The sequence below is a fragment of the Taudactylus pleione genome, unplaced genomic scaffold, assembly GCF_031769625.1.
Source record: "Taudactylus pleione unplaced genomic scaffold, aTauple2 ptg000473l, whole genome shotgun sequence".
Lineage (NCBI taxonomy): Eukaryota > Metazoa > Chordata > Amphibia > Anura > Myobatrachidae > Taudactylus > Taudactylus pleione.
Window position 1 is genome coordinate 11,411,030 of NW_028284875.1, and position 18,974 is coordinate 11,430,003.

Below are 18,974 nucleotides of genomic sequence, written 5' to 3' on the forward strand. Positions count from 1 at the left end.
GAGACATGCCTCTTTTAGCTCTCTTTCTGTGCAGCTTACTGACCATGGTGTGGCCCCGCCCCCAGCTCTGCAAGCAGTGTCTGACTATACAGAAGAGAGGCTGAGCTGTTGCCGCCTCATCTCTTGTCTGCCTGCAGTCCCAGGGAGCTCCACAAAGCTGGTGAGTGTTAATTATAAAAATGATTACAGTAAACAAAGAAGATGTTTATAAGTTATAAATATCTTTTTTGTATTATTCTAATCATTTTTATATCAAATCTCAGGAGTATGACAGGGGGGGGGGCTGTCTCCCTTGCCTACCCTGACTGCACGTCCCTGGGGTTCACTATAATTAGTTTGCCAATGTTAGTAAATTATGTTTAATATACACTTCTACATATTACACAAAATTGCCGACTTTTTCAACCTCGTCTTTAGGAGATCATGGAGGAGAAGTCCAAGGGTAAAATGTGGGGGACCTAACTCATCACTACCCCATTCCCTGCTGCAAAACAACACAATTTGTATTGCACATCACAGTGAGACCATGATGACCAATTTGCCACTTGTTATCAAGGCCCCACCCAGGCCACTTCAGAATAAAATGATGCGGAATCTGGGAGGGAGTTAATTATTAGCAGGTATAGTTTACGTTATATAAAGTGCTTGAAAACAGAAAACATTTGTCAAATTTCTTCAACTTACCTGCTCACTGTTGGTTAAAAGCTTCTTTTTTTTTTTATAGCATGGAAGAGTATACGAGTTGCTTTATGCAATAAAAGGAGGTGAGATTTTTTGGTTTAAGTTTTCATATACAGCCTTAATTGCTATTTTACAGTAAGCTTGAATTTACTTTTTCCAAACTTTCAATCATATCAATGTGATTGGCTGACTGCATCTACATTTGTGCAGCCATTTGTTTCATTCCAGCCTATTATAGGTGAATTGTAGTCAGCACACTCCTCTAACTGGCTTGTTTTGGACTTCCCTTGTTGTGTGCATTGGATCCCAATTCTGTTATTGAACTCCTGCCCTGACATTTGCCTCTATCTTGACAACTATTGTTTTCCACCTAACCTTATCTTTACCTGAGTCTTGACAATTGTTGCTAGTCACCTGCCCTGACTTTCCTGATTCTTGACCATGATTGTTAGTCATATGACCTGACCTCTGACCCTAACCTGAATCTGGTGTTGCCTCATTTCCAGACTTTTTTCTTGCTTTTCTCTCTGACTCTGTGTGGGTGTGCACATTTTACCTAGCCTCTAACATTGCTTGTTCCCGTGTTTAGTTATTACAGTTAATGGTCACCAGAATTTCCTGTGCGAGCACTAATCCTTTGGTTATATGTCTAGAATCACATGCATAAGTCCTAGGGGATACTGAGTACTGGTGAGCACTTTCTGGGGCAGATATAGGTGAATCACATCTGTAGGGGCAGCTGCATTTTATGACAACATATACCAAAAGTGGAAATACTGTATATGCAATAAGTGGTGAAATAGGCACAGTTGTGCAAAAATGAATAAATGTGCTGCACATATGAGTACGCTGTGTTTTGCAAATTACCCCTATTGTAAGCATTCTGCAACGTCTTTATGCATAAACCATGTATGTGAAGATACCAAATTTATATTTAGCTCTTTTTCAGTGTTTGGCTATTTGGTTTACAATCATGTTCTAATAGAATGAGCTCGGTACACCTATTGGGTACAGGCTGACCTAGGAGGCTATTAGTGGGTAAAGTACAGTACATCCATTCACTGACAAAGCATAATACAAAGTATTATAGCAATTCACAGGAACAAGTAACAGTGGATCACAAAATCTACAACCTAGTGACAGCTACAGTCACTATTATGTAATACTGACAATGTAAATAAGTACTGGCGAGAATTGATGCCAAGTGAGTTAGCTTTAAGTCTTACACCAGTCATCCAGCTCTTGCATAGTATTAAAGCAAATGCAGCTAGACTTGTATTACTTACTATGGCTGCTGTTCTTGGATTTTTTGGTCAGTTATGTTGAAATACTCGTTTTCCGGCAGTGACTTCTGTCTTTCTGGGGGATATTCACGACACATGGCATGTTCAAGCACATCTTGTGTTGTACAACTGTCTGCATATTTTTAAATAGGAGAATAACACGTAACGTTATTTCATCTGTACAAAAAGAAATATAATATACAAAGGAAAAAACACTGTGGGCCTGATTCAGAGCCAAACGCTCTGACCAGAGCGCTCGCTCTGAATCAGGGCCCTCCTCCATGAAAATGGAGCGACCTCTTGGACGCTCGCATAGCTGTGGGTGACCACCCACAGCTATAGCGAGCGTCCATGATGATGGTCGCGATGGTCAAGACCATCGCGACCATCGGGTTTGCAACAGAGACCCTGCGGTAGGGTCTCGCTGCCGCAAGCCCTGGAGTGATTTTGGCTCCGCCTACGTCTGGCAGCCACACCCCCGGCACGCCCACCAAAGGGGGCGTGCTGTCAATCAACATCGACAGCACGCCCCCTTTGGTGCGAGACACGGAGCAACGGCTATCCCGTCGCTAGCCGTGTCTCGCGCATGCGCACGACGGAGCTCCCTCCATCGTGCGCATGCGCAGTAGCGCACCATCGACCCGCTTGCGAGCGTCTTGCGCTCGCGAGCGCGTCTGAATGACCCCCTGTGTTCCTATAAGTGTCAGTGCAAAAATAAAGATTATAAGTGAAAATATTAACTGAAATCCCTGAAAAATCTAAGTAAGGTGTGCATGTCAATACATATTTTTAAATGTGCAGTCTCATACAACCCCTTTATTGTTTCAACATTTGATTTGATGAGTGCAGGATGCCACTCTCGAGTATATTTACTAATGTGAGAGTTTTTAAAAGTGGAGATGTTGCCCATAGCAATGAATCAGATTCTAGGGGTAGAAAAAAAATTAATTTACTAAAGTGAGAGTTTTTAGAAGTGAGTTTTAGAAGAGATGTTGCCCATAGCAACCAATCAGATTCTAGCTATTATCTTCTAGAAGGTGCTAGTTAAATGTTAAGCAGAATGTGATCGGTTGCTATGGGCAACATCTCCACTTCTAAAAAAAAAAAAAAAAACCTCTCACTTTAGTAAATATACCCCTTAACATTTGGGTAGGGAAGTGTAAAAACCACAAATCATTTTATAGGCAGGGCCGTAACGATGTGTGTGATACCAGTGCAGTGTAAAAATCTTAATTTTAACCAAAAAAGCAGCAAAATGCTTTATTAAATGCATATATCTGAGAAAACAGAAGTCAGATTATAATAAATGCCACGGTGTTTCTCCAACTAGATCAGACACCCCATGGATAATATGAGATATGGTAAGAACTTACCCTTGTTATCTCTATTTCTACGAAGTCCGTAGGGTTCCACAGGATACCTTGGGGGTATAGGTGTGACGTCAGTCGCAGGGTACCAAAGAGTTAAGCTTTCAGCCTCCCAGGATGCACTAGGTCCCCCTCCTATACCCCGCCCCCGAGCCAAGGCACCTCAGTTAGTTACCAAGCCATAGGCCGGAGGAGGAGAAGGAAGAGAGAGAACAAAGATCTGGACACATACAAGAATCACATTCTCACCAGAGGGAGACGGAAAACCGGTGACCAGAGCAAAGCCCATCTGCAGCACAGGTGCGACAGGGCGGGAGTCCTGTGGAACCCTATGGACTTCGTAGAAATAGAGATAACAAGGGTAAGTTCTTACCATATCTCATATTTTCTACTTCAGGGTCCATAGGGTATCCACAGGATACCTTGGGGATGTCCCAAAGCAGTATCCTTTAAGGGTGGGGACGCTCCTGTGCAGAAAGGAGAATCCGCCGCCCGAAGGAAGCATCCTGGGAGGCGAAGGTGTCAAACCTGTAATACCTCACAAAGGTATGGACAGAGGACCACGTAGCAGCCTTGCAGATCTGGACTGCAGAGGCACCACGTCGAGCTGCCCACGAAGGACCCACAGACCTAGTGGAATGAGCCTTCAGAGAAGGAGGAACCGGTAGGCCTTCATGAAGATAAGCTTCAGAAATAGCCATACGGATCCAGGCTGCCAAAGTTTGCTTTGAAGCAGGCCAACCCTTTTTACGGAAGCCATAGAGGACAAACAAAGCGTCCGACTTCCTAAACGAAGAAGTGCGGTCAACATAAGTCCTTAAGGCCCGCACAACATCCAAAGAGGCCTCACCCACGGAAAGACCCGGTGAGTTAAAGGCCGGAACAACGATTTCTTCATTAACATGAAACTGGGAAACAACTTTGGGAAGAAACTCGGGCCGAGTGCGGAGTACTGCCCTGCTCCCATGAAAAACCAAGAAAGGGGGTCTACAAGAAAGAGCCCCTAACTCAGAAACACGTCTGACCGAAGCAATAGCCAGAAGGAAAACAGTCTTAGCTGTTAGCCATTTAAGATCCACTGATCCCAGTGGTTCAAACGGCGGTCCTTGGAGAGCCCTCAGGACCACAGCCAAATCCCAAGGCGCCACAGGTGGAACAAAGGGCGGCTGAATGCGGACAACACCTTGCATAAAGGTGCGCACATCCGGGATTGTAGCAATCCTACGGTGAAACCAGATAGACAGGGCCGAAACCTGTACCTTCAAAGAAGCAAGGCGAAGCCCATAATCTAGTCCCGCTTGCAGGAAGGCGAGAATCCGAGACAGACGAAACTCCCGCGGTGCATAACCTCTCGGTCGACACCACTGGAAGAACGTATGCCACACGCGATGGTATATCCTCGCGGAAGACGGTTTCCGAGCTCGCAACATGGTACGCACCACAGAGCTGGAAAACCCCCGGGACCTCAGCATGGCCGTCTCAACAGCCACGCCGTCAAAGACAGCCGAGTCAGGTCCGGGTGACGACAAGGACCCTGAGACAGGAGGTCCGGTCGTAGCGGCAACCGCAGAGGACTGTCCACGGACAGACCCTGAAGGTCTGAGAACCAGTGCCGTCTGGGCCACGCGGGAGCTATCAACAGGAACGTCCCTTCCTTCCTGTTTGAATTTCCGGATTACCCGTGGAAGAAGGGAGACCGGAGGGAACAGGTATGGGAACCGGAACGTCCACCAGACGGACAGAGCATCCACCAGAGACGCCCCTTCGTCTCTTGTGCGAGACCCGTACACCGGCAACTTGTTGTTGTGCCGGGACGCCATGAGGTCGATCTCTGGAAGACCCCATCTGTCCACCAGTAGTTGAAAAACATCCGGGTGCTGGGACCATTCCCCCGGATGAACGTCCTGGCGACTTAGAAAGTCCGCCTCCCAATTGAGCACTCCCGGGATGAAGACCGCTGATATGGCCGGAAGATTGCGCTCCGCCCAAACCAGGATCCGAGACACCTCTACGAGAGCCGCCCGGCTTCGGGTTCCTCCTTGCCTGTTTATGTAGGCCACGGTGGTAGCGTTGTTCGACTGGACCTGTACCGGGTGACCCCGGAGAAACCGATGTGCCTGCTGGAGAGCATTGAAGACCGCACGGAGTTCCAAGATATTGATTGGAAGCTCCGCTTCTGTCGGCGTCCACCTGCCCTGGAACAGATGTGGACCCGAAACTGCTCCCCAGCCCCGAAGACTGGCGTCCATTGTCAACAGGACCCAATTTGGAACCCAGAACGGACGTCCCTCGCTGAGGTGGGTCGTCTGTAACCACCAAGCAAGGGACAGGCGAACCTCCGGGGTGAACACAATCGTCTGGGACTTCAGAGACTGAGGCAGCCCGTTCCACTTTGACAGGATCAGGAGCTGCAGAGGTCTGGAGTGAAACTGGGCATATTCCACCATGTCGAACACCGACACCATGGAGCCCAGTAACCTCATCGCCGAGTGTAGAGACAACCGGCGGCTGTGCAGACAACTGCGCACCCTTGACTGTAAAGCAGAGATCTTTTCCTCCGTCACGAAGATCTTTTGCTGTCCCGAGTCCAATAAGGCTCCAAGATGCAGAATCCTCCGAGACGGGATTAGAGTGGACTTCTGCCAGTTGATTAGCCAGCCGTGCCGTTGCAGCAGGGCAATGGACAGGTCCAAGTGGCGTAACAGGAGCTCTGGAGATCCCGCCACCAATAACAGGTCGTCCAAGTACGGCAACATGCGGACTCCCTGCAGCCGCAGAGAAGCCGCCATGACCGCCATCACCTTGGTAAAAACACGTGGTGCTGTCGCCAGGCCAAAAGGTAACGCCCGAAACTGGAAGTGGTCGCTGCGGATTGCAAACCTGAGGAACTGTTGATGGCGCAAAAGAATAGGGACATGCAGGTAAGCGTCCTGTATGTCCAATGACACCATGTAGTCCCCAGGTTCCAGCGCCAGAATGATGGACCGTAGGGTCTCCATCCGAAACTTCAGTACCCGCAAAGACTTGTTGAGTGCTTTGAGGTTGAGAATCGGACGATACGACCCATTGGGTTTCTGTACCAAAAAAAGATTTGAATAGAAACCCTGGCCCCTCTGGGAGAATGGAACAGGCACTATAACTCCAGCCTGGAGCATAGTGTGCAATACCTTCCGCAGCTCCGTAGCCTTGTTCCGGTCTGATGGTAGACCCGTGGTGAAGAATCGAGCCGGGGGTCTGTGCCGGAAGGAGAGGGCGTACCCGTGGGAGACCACCTCCAGAACCCAAGTGTCTGTCGTAGTGACCGACCAACACTGGGCGAACTGCAGCAGGCGGCCTCCCACCCTGGGATCCCCCAAAGGGAGGCCCGGACCGTCAGGCCGCAGGCTTGTCATCTGGCTTGGGGGCCGGACGTCTGGTACTCCATGCCTGCTTCCGGGGCTTGACCGATTTCCTAAGGCCAGCCTGACGAGGAAACGACTGTGGTTTGGGCCTGCCCTGGGCCCTAGATGACCGAAAGGACGATGGTCCAGAACCAGAAGGAGCAGCGACCGGCCGGAGACAAGACGATTTGGCTGCCGCCAGCGTGGCCACAATCTTATCCAGATCCGGACCGAAGAGAACTTCTCCGGTAAACGGCAACGCTTCCAGACCCTTCTTGGAATCTGCGTCCGCCTTCCGGGATCGCAGCCACAAGGTGCGACGAGAAGAAATTCTAGACACCAGGGTACTAATGTCTAGAGCCGCCTCGTTGATGTAGGTGGTCGAATCACGGAGATTGCCAATCAACTCCGCCTGTTCGGCCGGACAGTCGGAATCAAAAGAAGCCTCTAATGAATCCGCCCAGCGCTCCATCGCTCTGGCAACCCAGCAAATGGCCATAGCCGGCCGTGCTGCCCCCCCCCGCAAGGGAATAAGCGGACTTCAGGCAGATTTCCACCTTGCGGTCCGTAGCATCCTTAAGGGAGGACATGGATGGCATCGGCAATGTGGCACTACGGACAAGACGGGTCACGTGAGAATCCACCTGTGGAGGGGATTTCACTTAGCAAAATAATTATCCGCGAACGGATAAGCCACCGCCAGGCGTCGCTGCGGCTGGTATCTTTTGCCACGCTGTTTCCACGCCTCCTCTAAATGGTCCACCAACTGACCCGAAAGAGGAAAGACTGTGGCATCGCCCTTCACGTCTTTGAAAAAGGCATACTTAGACTTAGCCGCTGGGGGAACTTCAACCTCAATCACCAAGGCTGTGCGGACCGCCCGAATAAGTCCAGGAATATATACTTTGGACTTAGCATCAGCGTCCTTAGTATGGAGAGGTTCCTGATTGTAAGGATCCAGAATCTCCCCATCATCAGACGTCCCTTCGTCATCCTCATAAGGAGCGGACAGAGACGCCACCGGCCGTTTATGAGGCCGCATCACAGACTCCCCTTGCAACACATCCGACAAGTGCTGTACAGAACTCGTCAGGGAGTTAACCCACGCTGGCTCCTGAGAAACTGGGAGCAGGGAAATAGGGAGACTGTGGGGTACCACCAATTGTCGTGGGAAACCCTGCATGGGTGACGACACCACAGACTGCTGGGACAAACCCATCGGAGTAAACGCGGGCTGCGGAGCTAACTGGCCCACTAAAGCTGTTAGCGCCTGAGCGAAACAAGCCCAGGGCGGCTCCTGTACCGGTGCTGTAACCGTAAGAGGCCGCGCCATGGACAAACACTGCCTGCAAAGGCCTTCCGCGCTACCCTCCCCCTCCGCTAACGGTACTTTACACGTGGTACACTGTAGCCGGAGGGGAAAATCACTTTCAGACATGATGGCACCACGTATGTGACCCCTCTCACCAATTATATATTAAATAGGCGAGAGACCACCCTGCAGCACCGCACCGCAAGGGCTTAGCAGAAAGAACAGGGACAGTAATAAAGCTGACAGTCTTGAGAAGAAAAGTTACAGGCAGCAGCGCTAGCACAGTCACATACAATGCAAAGAAAATCAATTCCTGCACTAACAGCGCTGATCACTCAACTACACAGACAAAGGGCCTGGTAGGACACAGCGCTGCATACACAGACCTGACCACAGCGGAGGAGAGGTATGCAGGGGGACCCAGACCACGATGCTTCCAATGCAGGCTTCCAGCAGCGTTCACCATGCTTCTGAAAAGATGGCCGCCGAGGAGCAGAGAGAAGGCTGGCCAGGGGGAGGAGCGCTGACACAGGGCCAGTCAGCACAGTGCAGAGAGGGCTGTGTGCAGCGGGGGAGGCGCCGGCTGTGAGACAGGGAAGGCGCGCTCCCCTGGCATGCATTTAACCCCTGGGACGCCGCAGCGCTACCGCTCTGCTGCGGTCCGCTGTCCCAGGGGGTAGTGGAAGCGCAGGTTGGTCGCCTGGCTCCACGCTGCAGCCAGTCCCCAGGGAGCCCCCTGCCTGGGGACTTAGGACCATGTGATCAGCGGGGACCCACCGCGGGACCCCGCTGCTTACCTCTGTCCCCCTTGAATCCGGCCATGGTCCGGAACATCTGGGGTCACCGCTAGCTGTGACCCCAGATGCCCACCAGCATCCCCGGATCAGTACCGGCGTTCTGGTACCGGCGGGGTGTAGGGAAGACAGCATGGACGTCAGGACTGACTGTCCATGCTGTTCATCCAGATGTGCAGCCACAGCTGCATGAAGAAAAAGCTTCAGGGGCTCTTCTAGCCCCCACTCCAACAGGTGCACCCGACTCCGGCCGGGCACCAAACTAAACTGAGGTGCCTTGGCTCGGGGGCGGGGTATAGGAGGGGGACCTAGTGCATCCTGGGAGGCTGAAAGCTTAACTCTTTGGTGCCCTGCGACTGACGTCACACCTATACCCCCAAGGTATCCTGTGGATACCCTATGGACCCTGAAGTAGAAAAGTATCTAACTTCTTTTGTAACTTGAATTACATTTTGTAAAATAAACATTAACGTCCTGGGGAGGCTCAACCATTATAGATATTAACAAACTATCACTAGCAGTGGATCAGTACAGAAGTGTGAATCCCAAGTTAGGTTGTTCGCAGGAGAAAGGTAAAGGAAATTATCCCAAAAGACATTTGGGCATTACACTTTTGTTATTTGTTAAAATTTGTTTTATATGTGGTCAATTCAATATTGTGCAGACAGAGAATATACATTCATGTCCTATAGTAGGACTGGACATGTGCTAGTTTATTTTCAGTATACTCCTGCAAATAGTTACTTCTATTATAAATAAACCTAAGGGGGCTGACACAGTTGCAGGGCCACTGAGACTTTGGCCAGGTCCTCTGAGGAAATCACTACTGAAAAAAGAAATGCGTCAGTAACTTTGTTTTATTGTTGGATTTTCACACTGCACTTTACAATCAGTACACAAAGCTGATTATAGGCTCTATTCATTATGTTAATTATCGGGGTCCGATAAATAACATTCCAACTCGCCGCGAGCGCCGAAGCAATTTGCCATTGATATGGTGCGGAGATATCTGATCCGACAATAAGCTGTCTCAACTAATCTGTTCACTAGTGAAACTTAATTAGCACTGCCGAGTCTGACTGGCAGTGCTAGTGCGCCTGTATGACCTAGAGTTCATGCAGACGCACAAAAGGAGAGGGGTCAGCACCGAGTTCGAAAGCAAACGCCATCTGAAGATGGTGAATGCTCCTGCAGTCAAGCTACAAAAATATAGTATTTTCAGAGCTTGATGAATTTCTGTCCCCATACATACTACTGAATGGCAATAGCGGGTCATATCGGGAGAGAAAGGTAAGCAGGAGATATCTGATATAAGTGACAACGAATAGAGCCAGTAAAGCACTCAATGCCATCATTTTGGATGCCCAATCTGTTCTATCGGCAAGTGCCGATCACTAACTAAAAGGGATACAGCATTTTACAACAAGCTGTTTGAATCACAAGCCTCTGATCAGCACGGTGTCACCAGTTTCCACCAGTGACCCACATTACAAGTTGGCTCACAAATCCTAAGGGGACAACACAGTCAGTAATATATTGTCCTTTTAATAGTGTATATTTGCAAGACTTTGTTGCTCATCAAATATTATCTACTCTAACAGAACGGACTTATATCTGTGATTTTACTGTGCACTTGTTCTTTGGTAAACGTCACAGCAGTACAGCTTACCTTACATATCACAATAAGACTGCATGCTTTTTATCAGAACATCGATATATATTGTTGCAATCGGTACAATTTCAGCCACAAAACAACACAAAACATACAGTATACCTTGTGTGGTATCTGTTATCTTCTTGGATCTCACCACTGCACTTCAATTCACACTGGTCAAACTAACATGAGACACTTCATTCCTCACGGCTGATCAAACTTTTATGTACCGATTTTACTGACTTACTGTACTGCAAATACTGCAATCAAGTGTGGTAAACATACAGTACATACCTTGTGGGCTGCCACTGGGCCCTGGAAGCTCCACCTCATGGACAGGGGAGCAGCCCTCTGACCGGAGCTTTGATTCTCCTTCCCTTAACCTTCCTGATGCTATAAATTTTAAAAAAAAGAGTGTGTTTGTGTGTGTATATATATATATATATATATATATATATATTTACTTACTTACTACAATATGAAATACATCAATTACAGTTAATTTGGATGTTTTACAATGAGTCCTAGATGGGCCCATGCGGCATTGAGAACATCTAGGAGTCCTTATAACTACTGCAGGACTACCTGCTGCTGCATTTATTATATAGCAGGTCACATCACATACATTACTAAATTACATAATTGGAGTTTGAGCAGGTACATGGTTCCATATTGCCTAGCAGACTCATGCAGCATCATGATCATGTATGGGACTTATGGGCCCTATTTATTAAAATGCAGCGACAACACAGATTTTCTATCGCCACTTCTTGCAACAATTAATAATCTATTATCACTGCCATTTCTAGTTAAAATATTGGCAGAGTATAGTAAAGATTGGCTATCTTCATTAAAGCTATATGCTCATTTTAATTTCGAAAAATGATTGTTACCGGGCCTCTACCTCACTTCATTTCTACTCATGGCTAGAAAAGACATCCCGTCCTCGGTTCTGAATAATCCTCTGCTGATGGCCACTAGGATGGTTTGGTTAAACTCAAAATTATAGCAGTTGAACGTCTAGTCTTCGCTATACTTGTATCTCCCTCCGCTGGGTAATCCTGAAATCAGAGAGGCCATACTACCTTTTCTTTTTTGTCCTGGTCGGCTGCGGATCTATCTTCTATCAGATTGTTGGTAGATAGTGGGACTCACAAACCTCTGATCATTGCTGAAGCCACTGAAGGTATGATTTTTGGCGCCCCAACCATTTTCCCTTTCTTTAGACCCAACACTATGACCCTACGGTTCTCCCTAACATTTCTCCATCTATCTGGGTTAATACGCTGGATAATGCATTTCTGGTCAGACATCACTCTTAAAAGGCCATCTGCTTATATTACTCCCTCATAAAGGTAGGCATTCCACTCTTCTCTTGTGAATATCAGATGGGTCTTGTTGCTTGGTAGGAGCAGTTTCCACACCTTCAGCTCTCTTAGATTTTGACTGCCCTCTCTTATATGCTTTGCTCAATGCCAGCAATGATCTAAAAAGAGATGCTGTATAAAATATTTTATTTGGGCTATTGGTCTCCATCTAGAGCTCGTGTGATTGGAATATATCATTCCCCTGAGTGACTTAGATGTGCCACTTTTCCTGCCATCCTGTATTACTGCTTCTGGAACTGCCATCTGATCAAAAGATTCTGGGCCTAAATAAAACAATATGCTATGTCAGTTTTGTTAAAACTTTCTCCCATTGACATGGGCCATTTTGGTATCTGAGTCACTGTAGGAAGAAATGTTTAACTATTCATTCTGCAGTAGCGTATAAGTGTACCATGCAGCAATGGCTTTCTCCACACCCGCTATCCCTTGCTCTTTTACAATCTTTTAGTATTTGAAATAGATTGGATTGAGGCCTCTCTCCGCAAGGAGGTACAGGTTAAAAAATGTTTTCACCATTTGGGAAAGTTAAATAGACTCCTTACCTGATGCTATTAAGTCCCAAATTAAGACCTGCTTTCAGACCACAAAATGGTATGCAACCCGAATATTACTGAGTGACCCCCCCAGTATAACTGGCATATTTGCTAAATTATGCTGTGTCCCCTTGAGGGAGGGTGGGGGCACCTCCATCTCTATCTTTGGACTAAATCTCTCTCTCCAACCTTCCCCTGTAATGGATAGGTAGTTACGGCCTCTTCCTTTATCCTAACCAATGTTATGGCCTCTTCTTTTATCCTAACCTATTGCCCTCTGTGCGGCGACTTGTTGCTGTTCCAGATTCCTTCTCCTAGGCTTAGTGCTTTTTTCTTTCTCTCCTTTATCCTTTCCTTGTCCATTCTTTCTTCCCTTCCTCACCCAACCTCCTTTTATTTTTCTTTTGTATACTCCACTGAAAACTGAATTATGGCTCCAACTTTTTTCCCCTATATGACGGCCTTGAGAATTTTTTTTTCTATTATTTTCTTATTGATTGCATTGTGCCTCTCAACATTCAATACTGTATGGTGCATAGTCTGCTATAGGTGCCACACCTTGTTAGGAACTCTTTGATTGTAATACTTTGCTTTTACTTCTCTGTTTATGGTCTCTGGTTATTACTGTGTTCTTTGACCCTTACTTGTATTGCCATTAGTCGCTCAATAATTACAATTTTGAAAAAAAAAATATTGCCGAAGCAGCTGAGTGAGAGAGCAGTAAGAGTATTGTTACCACATCGCTGGGTCTTGCAAATGTGCATTCATGACCCAGGATGCCGCAACTTACTGTACATGCAGTGTTTCACCACAAGCCTTAACCTGGGATTTTAACTCCACTTGTAAAAATATATATTGAAATACAGCAAGTCACTGGGAAAAAATTACCCCCCTTTCTACATCAGGTGCTGATCTCAACTTATTTGAAAAATGAAACTGGAATGACAGATCTAGAATCCTTAGAATCACTAAAATACCTTATTCTACCAAAGCCCCACTACTAATAGACTTTCAGATATTCTTTGGCAGGTGCTCCATGTTTCATTTCACTCCCATCCGTTGAATTTCTGACAGTATTTTATGTTGCATACTTGCCGGGGTCATTAGGGTTTGCCTCAACTAACTTTTCCTCCTCTCTCATCATCAACAACCTTTGATAGTTCCTAAGGCATATAGAAGAATGGTGTAGGACCTGGTTCATGGTCACAAAACTGCGGGACATCTAGGGGTAGAAAACACTTCTGAGAAAATTGTGCAGCTTGTTTTTTAGCCAGGGGTCCATAAAGATGTGTCAGTATCATCCCTCCCTTGCAACATTATAGAAGTCTGCTTGTCTAATTGCCCATTATTGAGGTCCCATTTGAGAGAATAGCTATGGATTTGAATGGACCTCTAAAAAAGTCTGCTCGGTTCATCAGAACATTTTGGTGATAATGGATTATGCTACTAGATACCCAGAAGCGATACCATTGTGTAATATGTCAACAAAGACAATTGCTGGATATTGCAAAAGAGACAAGGGAGGTGCAACCCAGACCTTATAAGAGAGTTATTGAACATGTTTCACAGATGCAGTAAAGAATAGATGCAGTGGTGCCAATAGTGAGAGCGTACTTTCAAGTAGGCCTAAAAGGCACGATAAAGGGTAAACAATTGTAATGCTCAATTATGCACCTTTGCTCCTGCGGACAGAGTGCTTATTTTGGTTCCCATGGTAGAAAATAAATTCTTGGCCACATGGCAAGGATCATTTGAAATGATAGAATAAGTGGGTGAGGTTAATTATAAGGTGTACTAGCCTGGGAAAAGAAAATCAGAACAGATCTACTGTGTCTTATAAAACCTTGGAAAGATAGAGTAGCTCTGTCAGCCACCCAGGTTCCTCCGGTAACTGGAGTACCTTTAATTCCTGAAGTAATAATAGCTAAATTCCTCTCAACTATATAATAGCATGAGGCTAAAGAATTTTTCGGAAGACAAAGAGATTTGTTACCTGACATACTTGGTAAAACAAGTCATTAAACATTAGGCCTGTATGCTAATCACATAGTCGCTGCATACAAGGTGATAACATGCTAACGCCGCAGGATGCGTCTTGTGTAATCAGACTCCTCTGCCGGCTTCTCTGATCTGCTGTTGCCCCAACTTAATAAAATTGAGGCAATACAAAATTGGCACGACCCCTAAATAATAAGCGAGAGCTTTCTTAGGAATCACAGGGTATAATAGAAGATTTATACCCAATGTATATAACAAAAATAGCAGGTGTGTCTGCATACCTGAAATTAGTCCTTGTGGTACAAAGACACACCTGCTATTTATGTTTTCTCTGAAGTTCACATAGGTATATGGATATTGAAGTTATTAAATGATTTTATATTATGGGAAGCACCTTTCTCACATTTTTTTGAGGTTTCAAGCGCCAAATGAAGTGTGAGAATCCAAGGCTTCCATCATTTTCAGAAGTGTTTACACAATACAAAGCTGGTCGTACCATCAAGTTCTGAGTATAAAAGAAGCGCGTTACTCCACGTTTGTTTTTATCTTTCCATATAAAGGGGTATTTTGGTGATACCTTTTGATTTATTACTGTCTTCTGAATACTGCGCAAAAGAGAACCTGTACTGTTTACCTTATCCCCTTTGAGCCAGGATGAGACGCTGGTGATGTATGGCTTAGCACTATGCTCATCCTCAAATCCTCCGGAAATACTAAATGCTGTCACAATGCTCCAGGGGGAGGAGGAGAGTGCTAGCCACTGGTGACGTATGACTTAGCACTATGCTCATCCCCAAGTCCTCCGGAAATACTAAATGCTGTCATAACGCTCCAGGGGGAGGAGGAGAGTGCTAGCCACTGGTGACGTATGGCTTAGCACTATGCTCATCCCCAAGTCCTCCGGAAATACTAAATGCTGTCACAATGCTCCAGGGGGAGGGGGAGGGGGAGAGCGCTAGCCACTGGTGATGTATGGTTTAGCACTATGCTCATCCCCAAGTCCTACGGAAATAATAAATGCTGTCACAATGCTCCAGGGGGAGGAGGAGAACGCTAGCCACTGGTGACGTATGGCTTAGCACTATGCTCATCCCCAAGTCCTCCGGAAATACTAAATGCTGTCACAATGCTCCAGGGGGAGGAGGAGAGTGCTAGCCGCTGGTAACGTATGGCTTAGCACTATGCTCATCCCCAAGTCCTCCGGAAATACTAAATGCTGTCACAATGCTCCAGGGGGAGGGGGAGGGGGAGAGCGCTAGCCACTGGTGATGTATGGTTTAGCACTATGCTCATCCCCAAGTCCTACGGAAATACTAAATGCTGTCACAATGCTCCAGGGGGAGGAGGAGAGTGCTAGCCACTGGTGACGTATGACTTAGCACTATGCTCATCCCCAAGTCCTCCGGAAATACTAAATGCTGTCACAATGCTCCAGGGGGAGGAGGAGAGTGCTAGCCACTGGTGACGTATGGCTTAGCACTATGCTCATCCCCAAGTCCTCCGGAAATACTAAATGCTGTCACAATGCTCCAGGGGGAGGGGGAGGGGGAGAGCGCTAGCCACTGGTGATGTATGGTTTAGCACTATGCTCATCCCCAAGTCCTACGGAAATAATAAATGCTGTCACAATGCTCCAGGGGGAGGAGGAGAACGCTAGCCACTGGTGACGTATGGCTTAGCACTATGCTCATCCCCAAGTCCTCCGGAAATACTAAATGCTGTCACAATGCTCCAGGGGGAGGAGGAGAGTGCTAGCCGCTGGTGACGTATGGCTTGGCACTATGCTCATCCCCAAGTCCTCCGGAAATACTAAATGCTGTCACAATGCTCCAGGGGGAGGGGGAGGGGGAGAGCGCTAGCCACTGGTGATGTATGGTTTAGCACTATGCTCATCCCCAAGTCCTACGGAAATACTAAATGCTGTCACAATGCTCCAGGGGGAGGAGGAGAACGCTAGCCACTGGTGATGTATGGTTTAGCATTATGCTCATCCCCAAGTCCTACGGAAATACTAAATGCTGTCACAATGCTTCAGGGGGAGGAGGAGAACGCTAGCCACTGGTGATGTATGGTTTAGCATTATGCTCATCCCCAAGTCCTACGGAAATACTAAATGCTGTCACAATGCTCCAGGGGGAGGGGGAAGAGGAGAGTGCTAGCCACTGGTGATGTATGGCTTAGCACTATGCTCAACCCCAAGTCCTACGGAAATACTAAATGCTGTCACAATGCTCCAGGGGGAGGAGGAGAGCGCTAGCCACTGGTGATGTATGGCTTAGCACTATGCTCATCCCCAAGTCCTACAGAAATACTAAATGCTGTCACAATGCTCCAGGGGCAGGGGCAGAGCGCTAGCCACTGGTGATGTATGGCTTAGCACTATGCTCATCCCCAAGTCCTACAGAAATACTAAATGCTGTCACAATGCTCCAGGGGCAGGGGCAGAGCGCTAGCCACTGGTGACGTATGGCTTAGCACTATGCTCATCCCCAAGTCCTCCGGAAATACTAAATGCTGTCACAATGCGCCAGGGGCAGGGCGAGCGCTAGCCACTGTTTGTATCTGGCTTAGCGTCATGCTCAACCTCACAGTCTTTATCATTTATATGAAAAAGTCTATTACCTATTATTAATGAAAGTGAAGCATTTATATTGTACTGTGTTTATTGATGTGACTTGTTTATATGTATAATTTAAAACATTTTTATGAATATATTTATTAGCAGATTGATCTTTGCACCCCCTTGGTGATAATTTGTTACCATCTAGAATATAATTTTACATATAACATTTAAATCAGTATCAAAAGAAAAGAAAGTTAAAAACCTTTGAATTCTTCACAGTGGTCTAATGTCTGTGTCTGCATTACCTATAATGTATAAAATCATAGCACAATGTAAATACATCTCCATCACAATTAAGACAAAATAAAAAATGATTAAACTTATACAAACATTATTCATGCATATATAATTGCTATATAAATAACATAACATTGCATGTAAATAAGTAAAACCCTACCACTCTATGAGGTGGAGATTTACTCAGCAGCAGTTTTGGAAACAGTTTATAAACAACCACACATTGCATGTGATTACCAGAGCCAAACTGTCGGATTTACTATGCTGCAGTTTGCAAAGTCTCAAACCACATAGGTACAGTATAGAGAAAACCACATGTAGTTTAGAGAAAAACATTTTAATTTTACCTTTATTATAAGTTATTAGGGGCCTGATTCAGAGATAGACGCAAATCCCACTGTGACTGCGACCTGGTACGAAGCGACTGTGCAAAAATATGCAAATGTCGCAGCTACCTGGATTTGTACTGGGACGCCCACCGGCGACTTCGCAAATCTAACTGTTTCCATACAAAGACGCATCATAGGATGCAGATCAGTCAATTAGTATTCCTATGGTTACACAGAATGGGCGTTGGAAGTGTGAAGCCGGAGATTTTGCAACTGTGTTCGGGATCGCAGTCACAGGCTGGGACACATTCAGAAAACAGTGTTGACATGCCTGTATTTGAGTCACCACCCCGGCTGCTGCCCACAAATGGTCCCTTCCAGTCAATCAAATTGCAAATAAATCCTCTCTGCGACCACCGTCACACGACCATCGCGGCATATATGCAGTGCAACTCCAGTGCATGCATAGGAGAAAAAACGTACATTTGGCGTCCATCTCTGAATCCTTCCCTAGATTAGCTAGTGACATAAGGGGAAGTATAATTGGCATATGGGGAGAGCTGGAGGAATATAGTAATGTCTAGATGGCATGTGGAAAAGTGTCACAATTCCCAAATGGATAACGGATGCTAGCCCAAATTTCGGGATTGACGAGACTTAGTACTGAGGCGCGGAGTCTGCATCCAACGTGCAGGTTGTAGCCCTCAGACTTGGTTCCCTAATACAGGTGCTGGTGTATTCTGGGATTAAGCAGTGTTCGAGGAAAGCGTAGTCGACGAGCCGGGTCAGAACCAAACAGATAAGCTGGTACCAAGGGTCAGACAAAAACAGGTTACAGGGAAATGTGAAGGAATATCAAGCGCAGTACCAGGGATGAGACGGAATCAAGTCACGAACAAAGCCGAGGTGAGGAATGAGCAGTAAGTATTACTAGTAATGCTGGAGTATGGTTGACAGCCTGTACTCTAGCACTGGATTGTGCCCCGGAACCCCCTTATATACCCTGCCTACTCAATATTTGCGCCAAACGTGACATCACGTTTGGCACGTCTGCCCCTTTAAATTTTACACAGGACGGCTTGCGTGTCCCTATGGGAGCCGCGGCCGCCAGTGTTCCAGTCCCGGTGAGGGGAAAGGACGGGAATTTGTTGGCTGCCAGCAGCCTGCACCGGGGAATGCACGCCCACCGACGGCCAGGTCCCCAACGACACCGGACCCGGTAAGTAGCAGCTGGTGTCTGGCGCTCTGCGACAGAAAGTATGGGTGGCATGTGGGGGAGATGTGAAGCACATGTGGGACATGAGGGCATGTTAGTGGCATTTTATGGCAAGTGTGGGTCTGTGTGCTTATGGAGAAATAATTAAGCAAATGAGGGGGCATGTTGGGATGAGTGAT

General features: G+C 46.8%; 1 protein-coding gene across 1 annotated transcript in view; it reads right to left on the minus strand.

Moving 5' to 3' along the window:
• PCNX2 (pecanex 2) overlaps positions 1-18,974 on the minus strand; it is a 449,190-nt gene that overhangs the window by 378,559 nt on the left and 51,657 nt on the right. Inside the window, exons 4-6 of the mRNA XM_088448947.1 lie at positions 17,216-17,258; positions 10,766-10,864; positions 1,968-2,097 (exon numbers count right to left, since the gene is read on the minus strand). Of these exons, the coding sequence (XP_088305073.1) occupies positions 1,968-2,097; positions 10,766-10,864; positions 17,216-17,258 (272 nt within the window). The remainder of the gene's footprint in view (positions 1-1,967; positions 2,098-10,765; positions 10,865-17,215; positions 17,259-18,974) is intronic.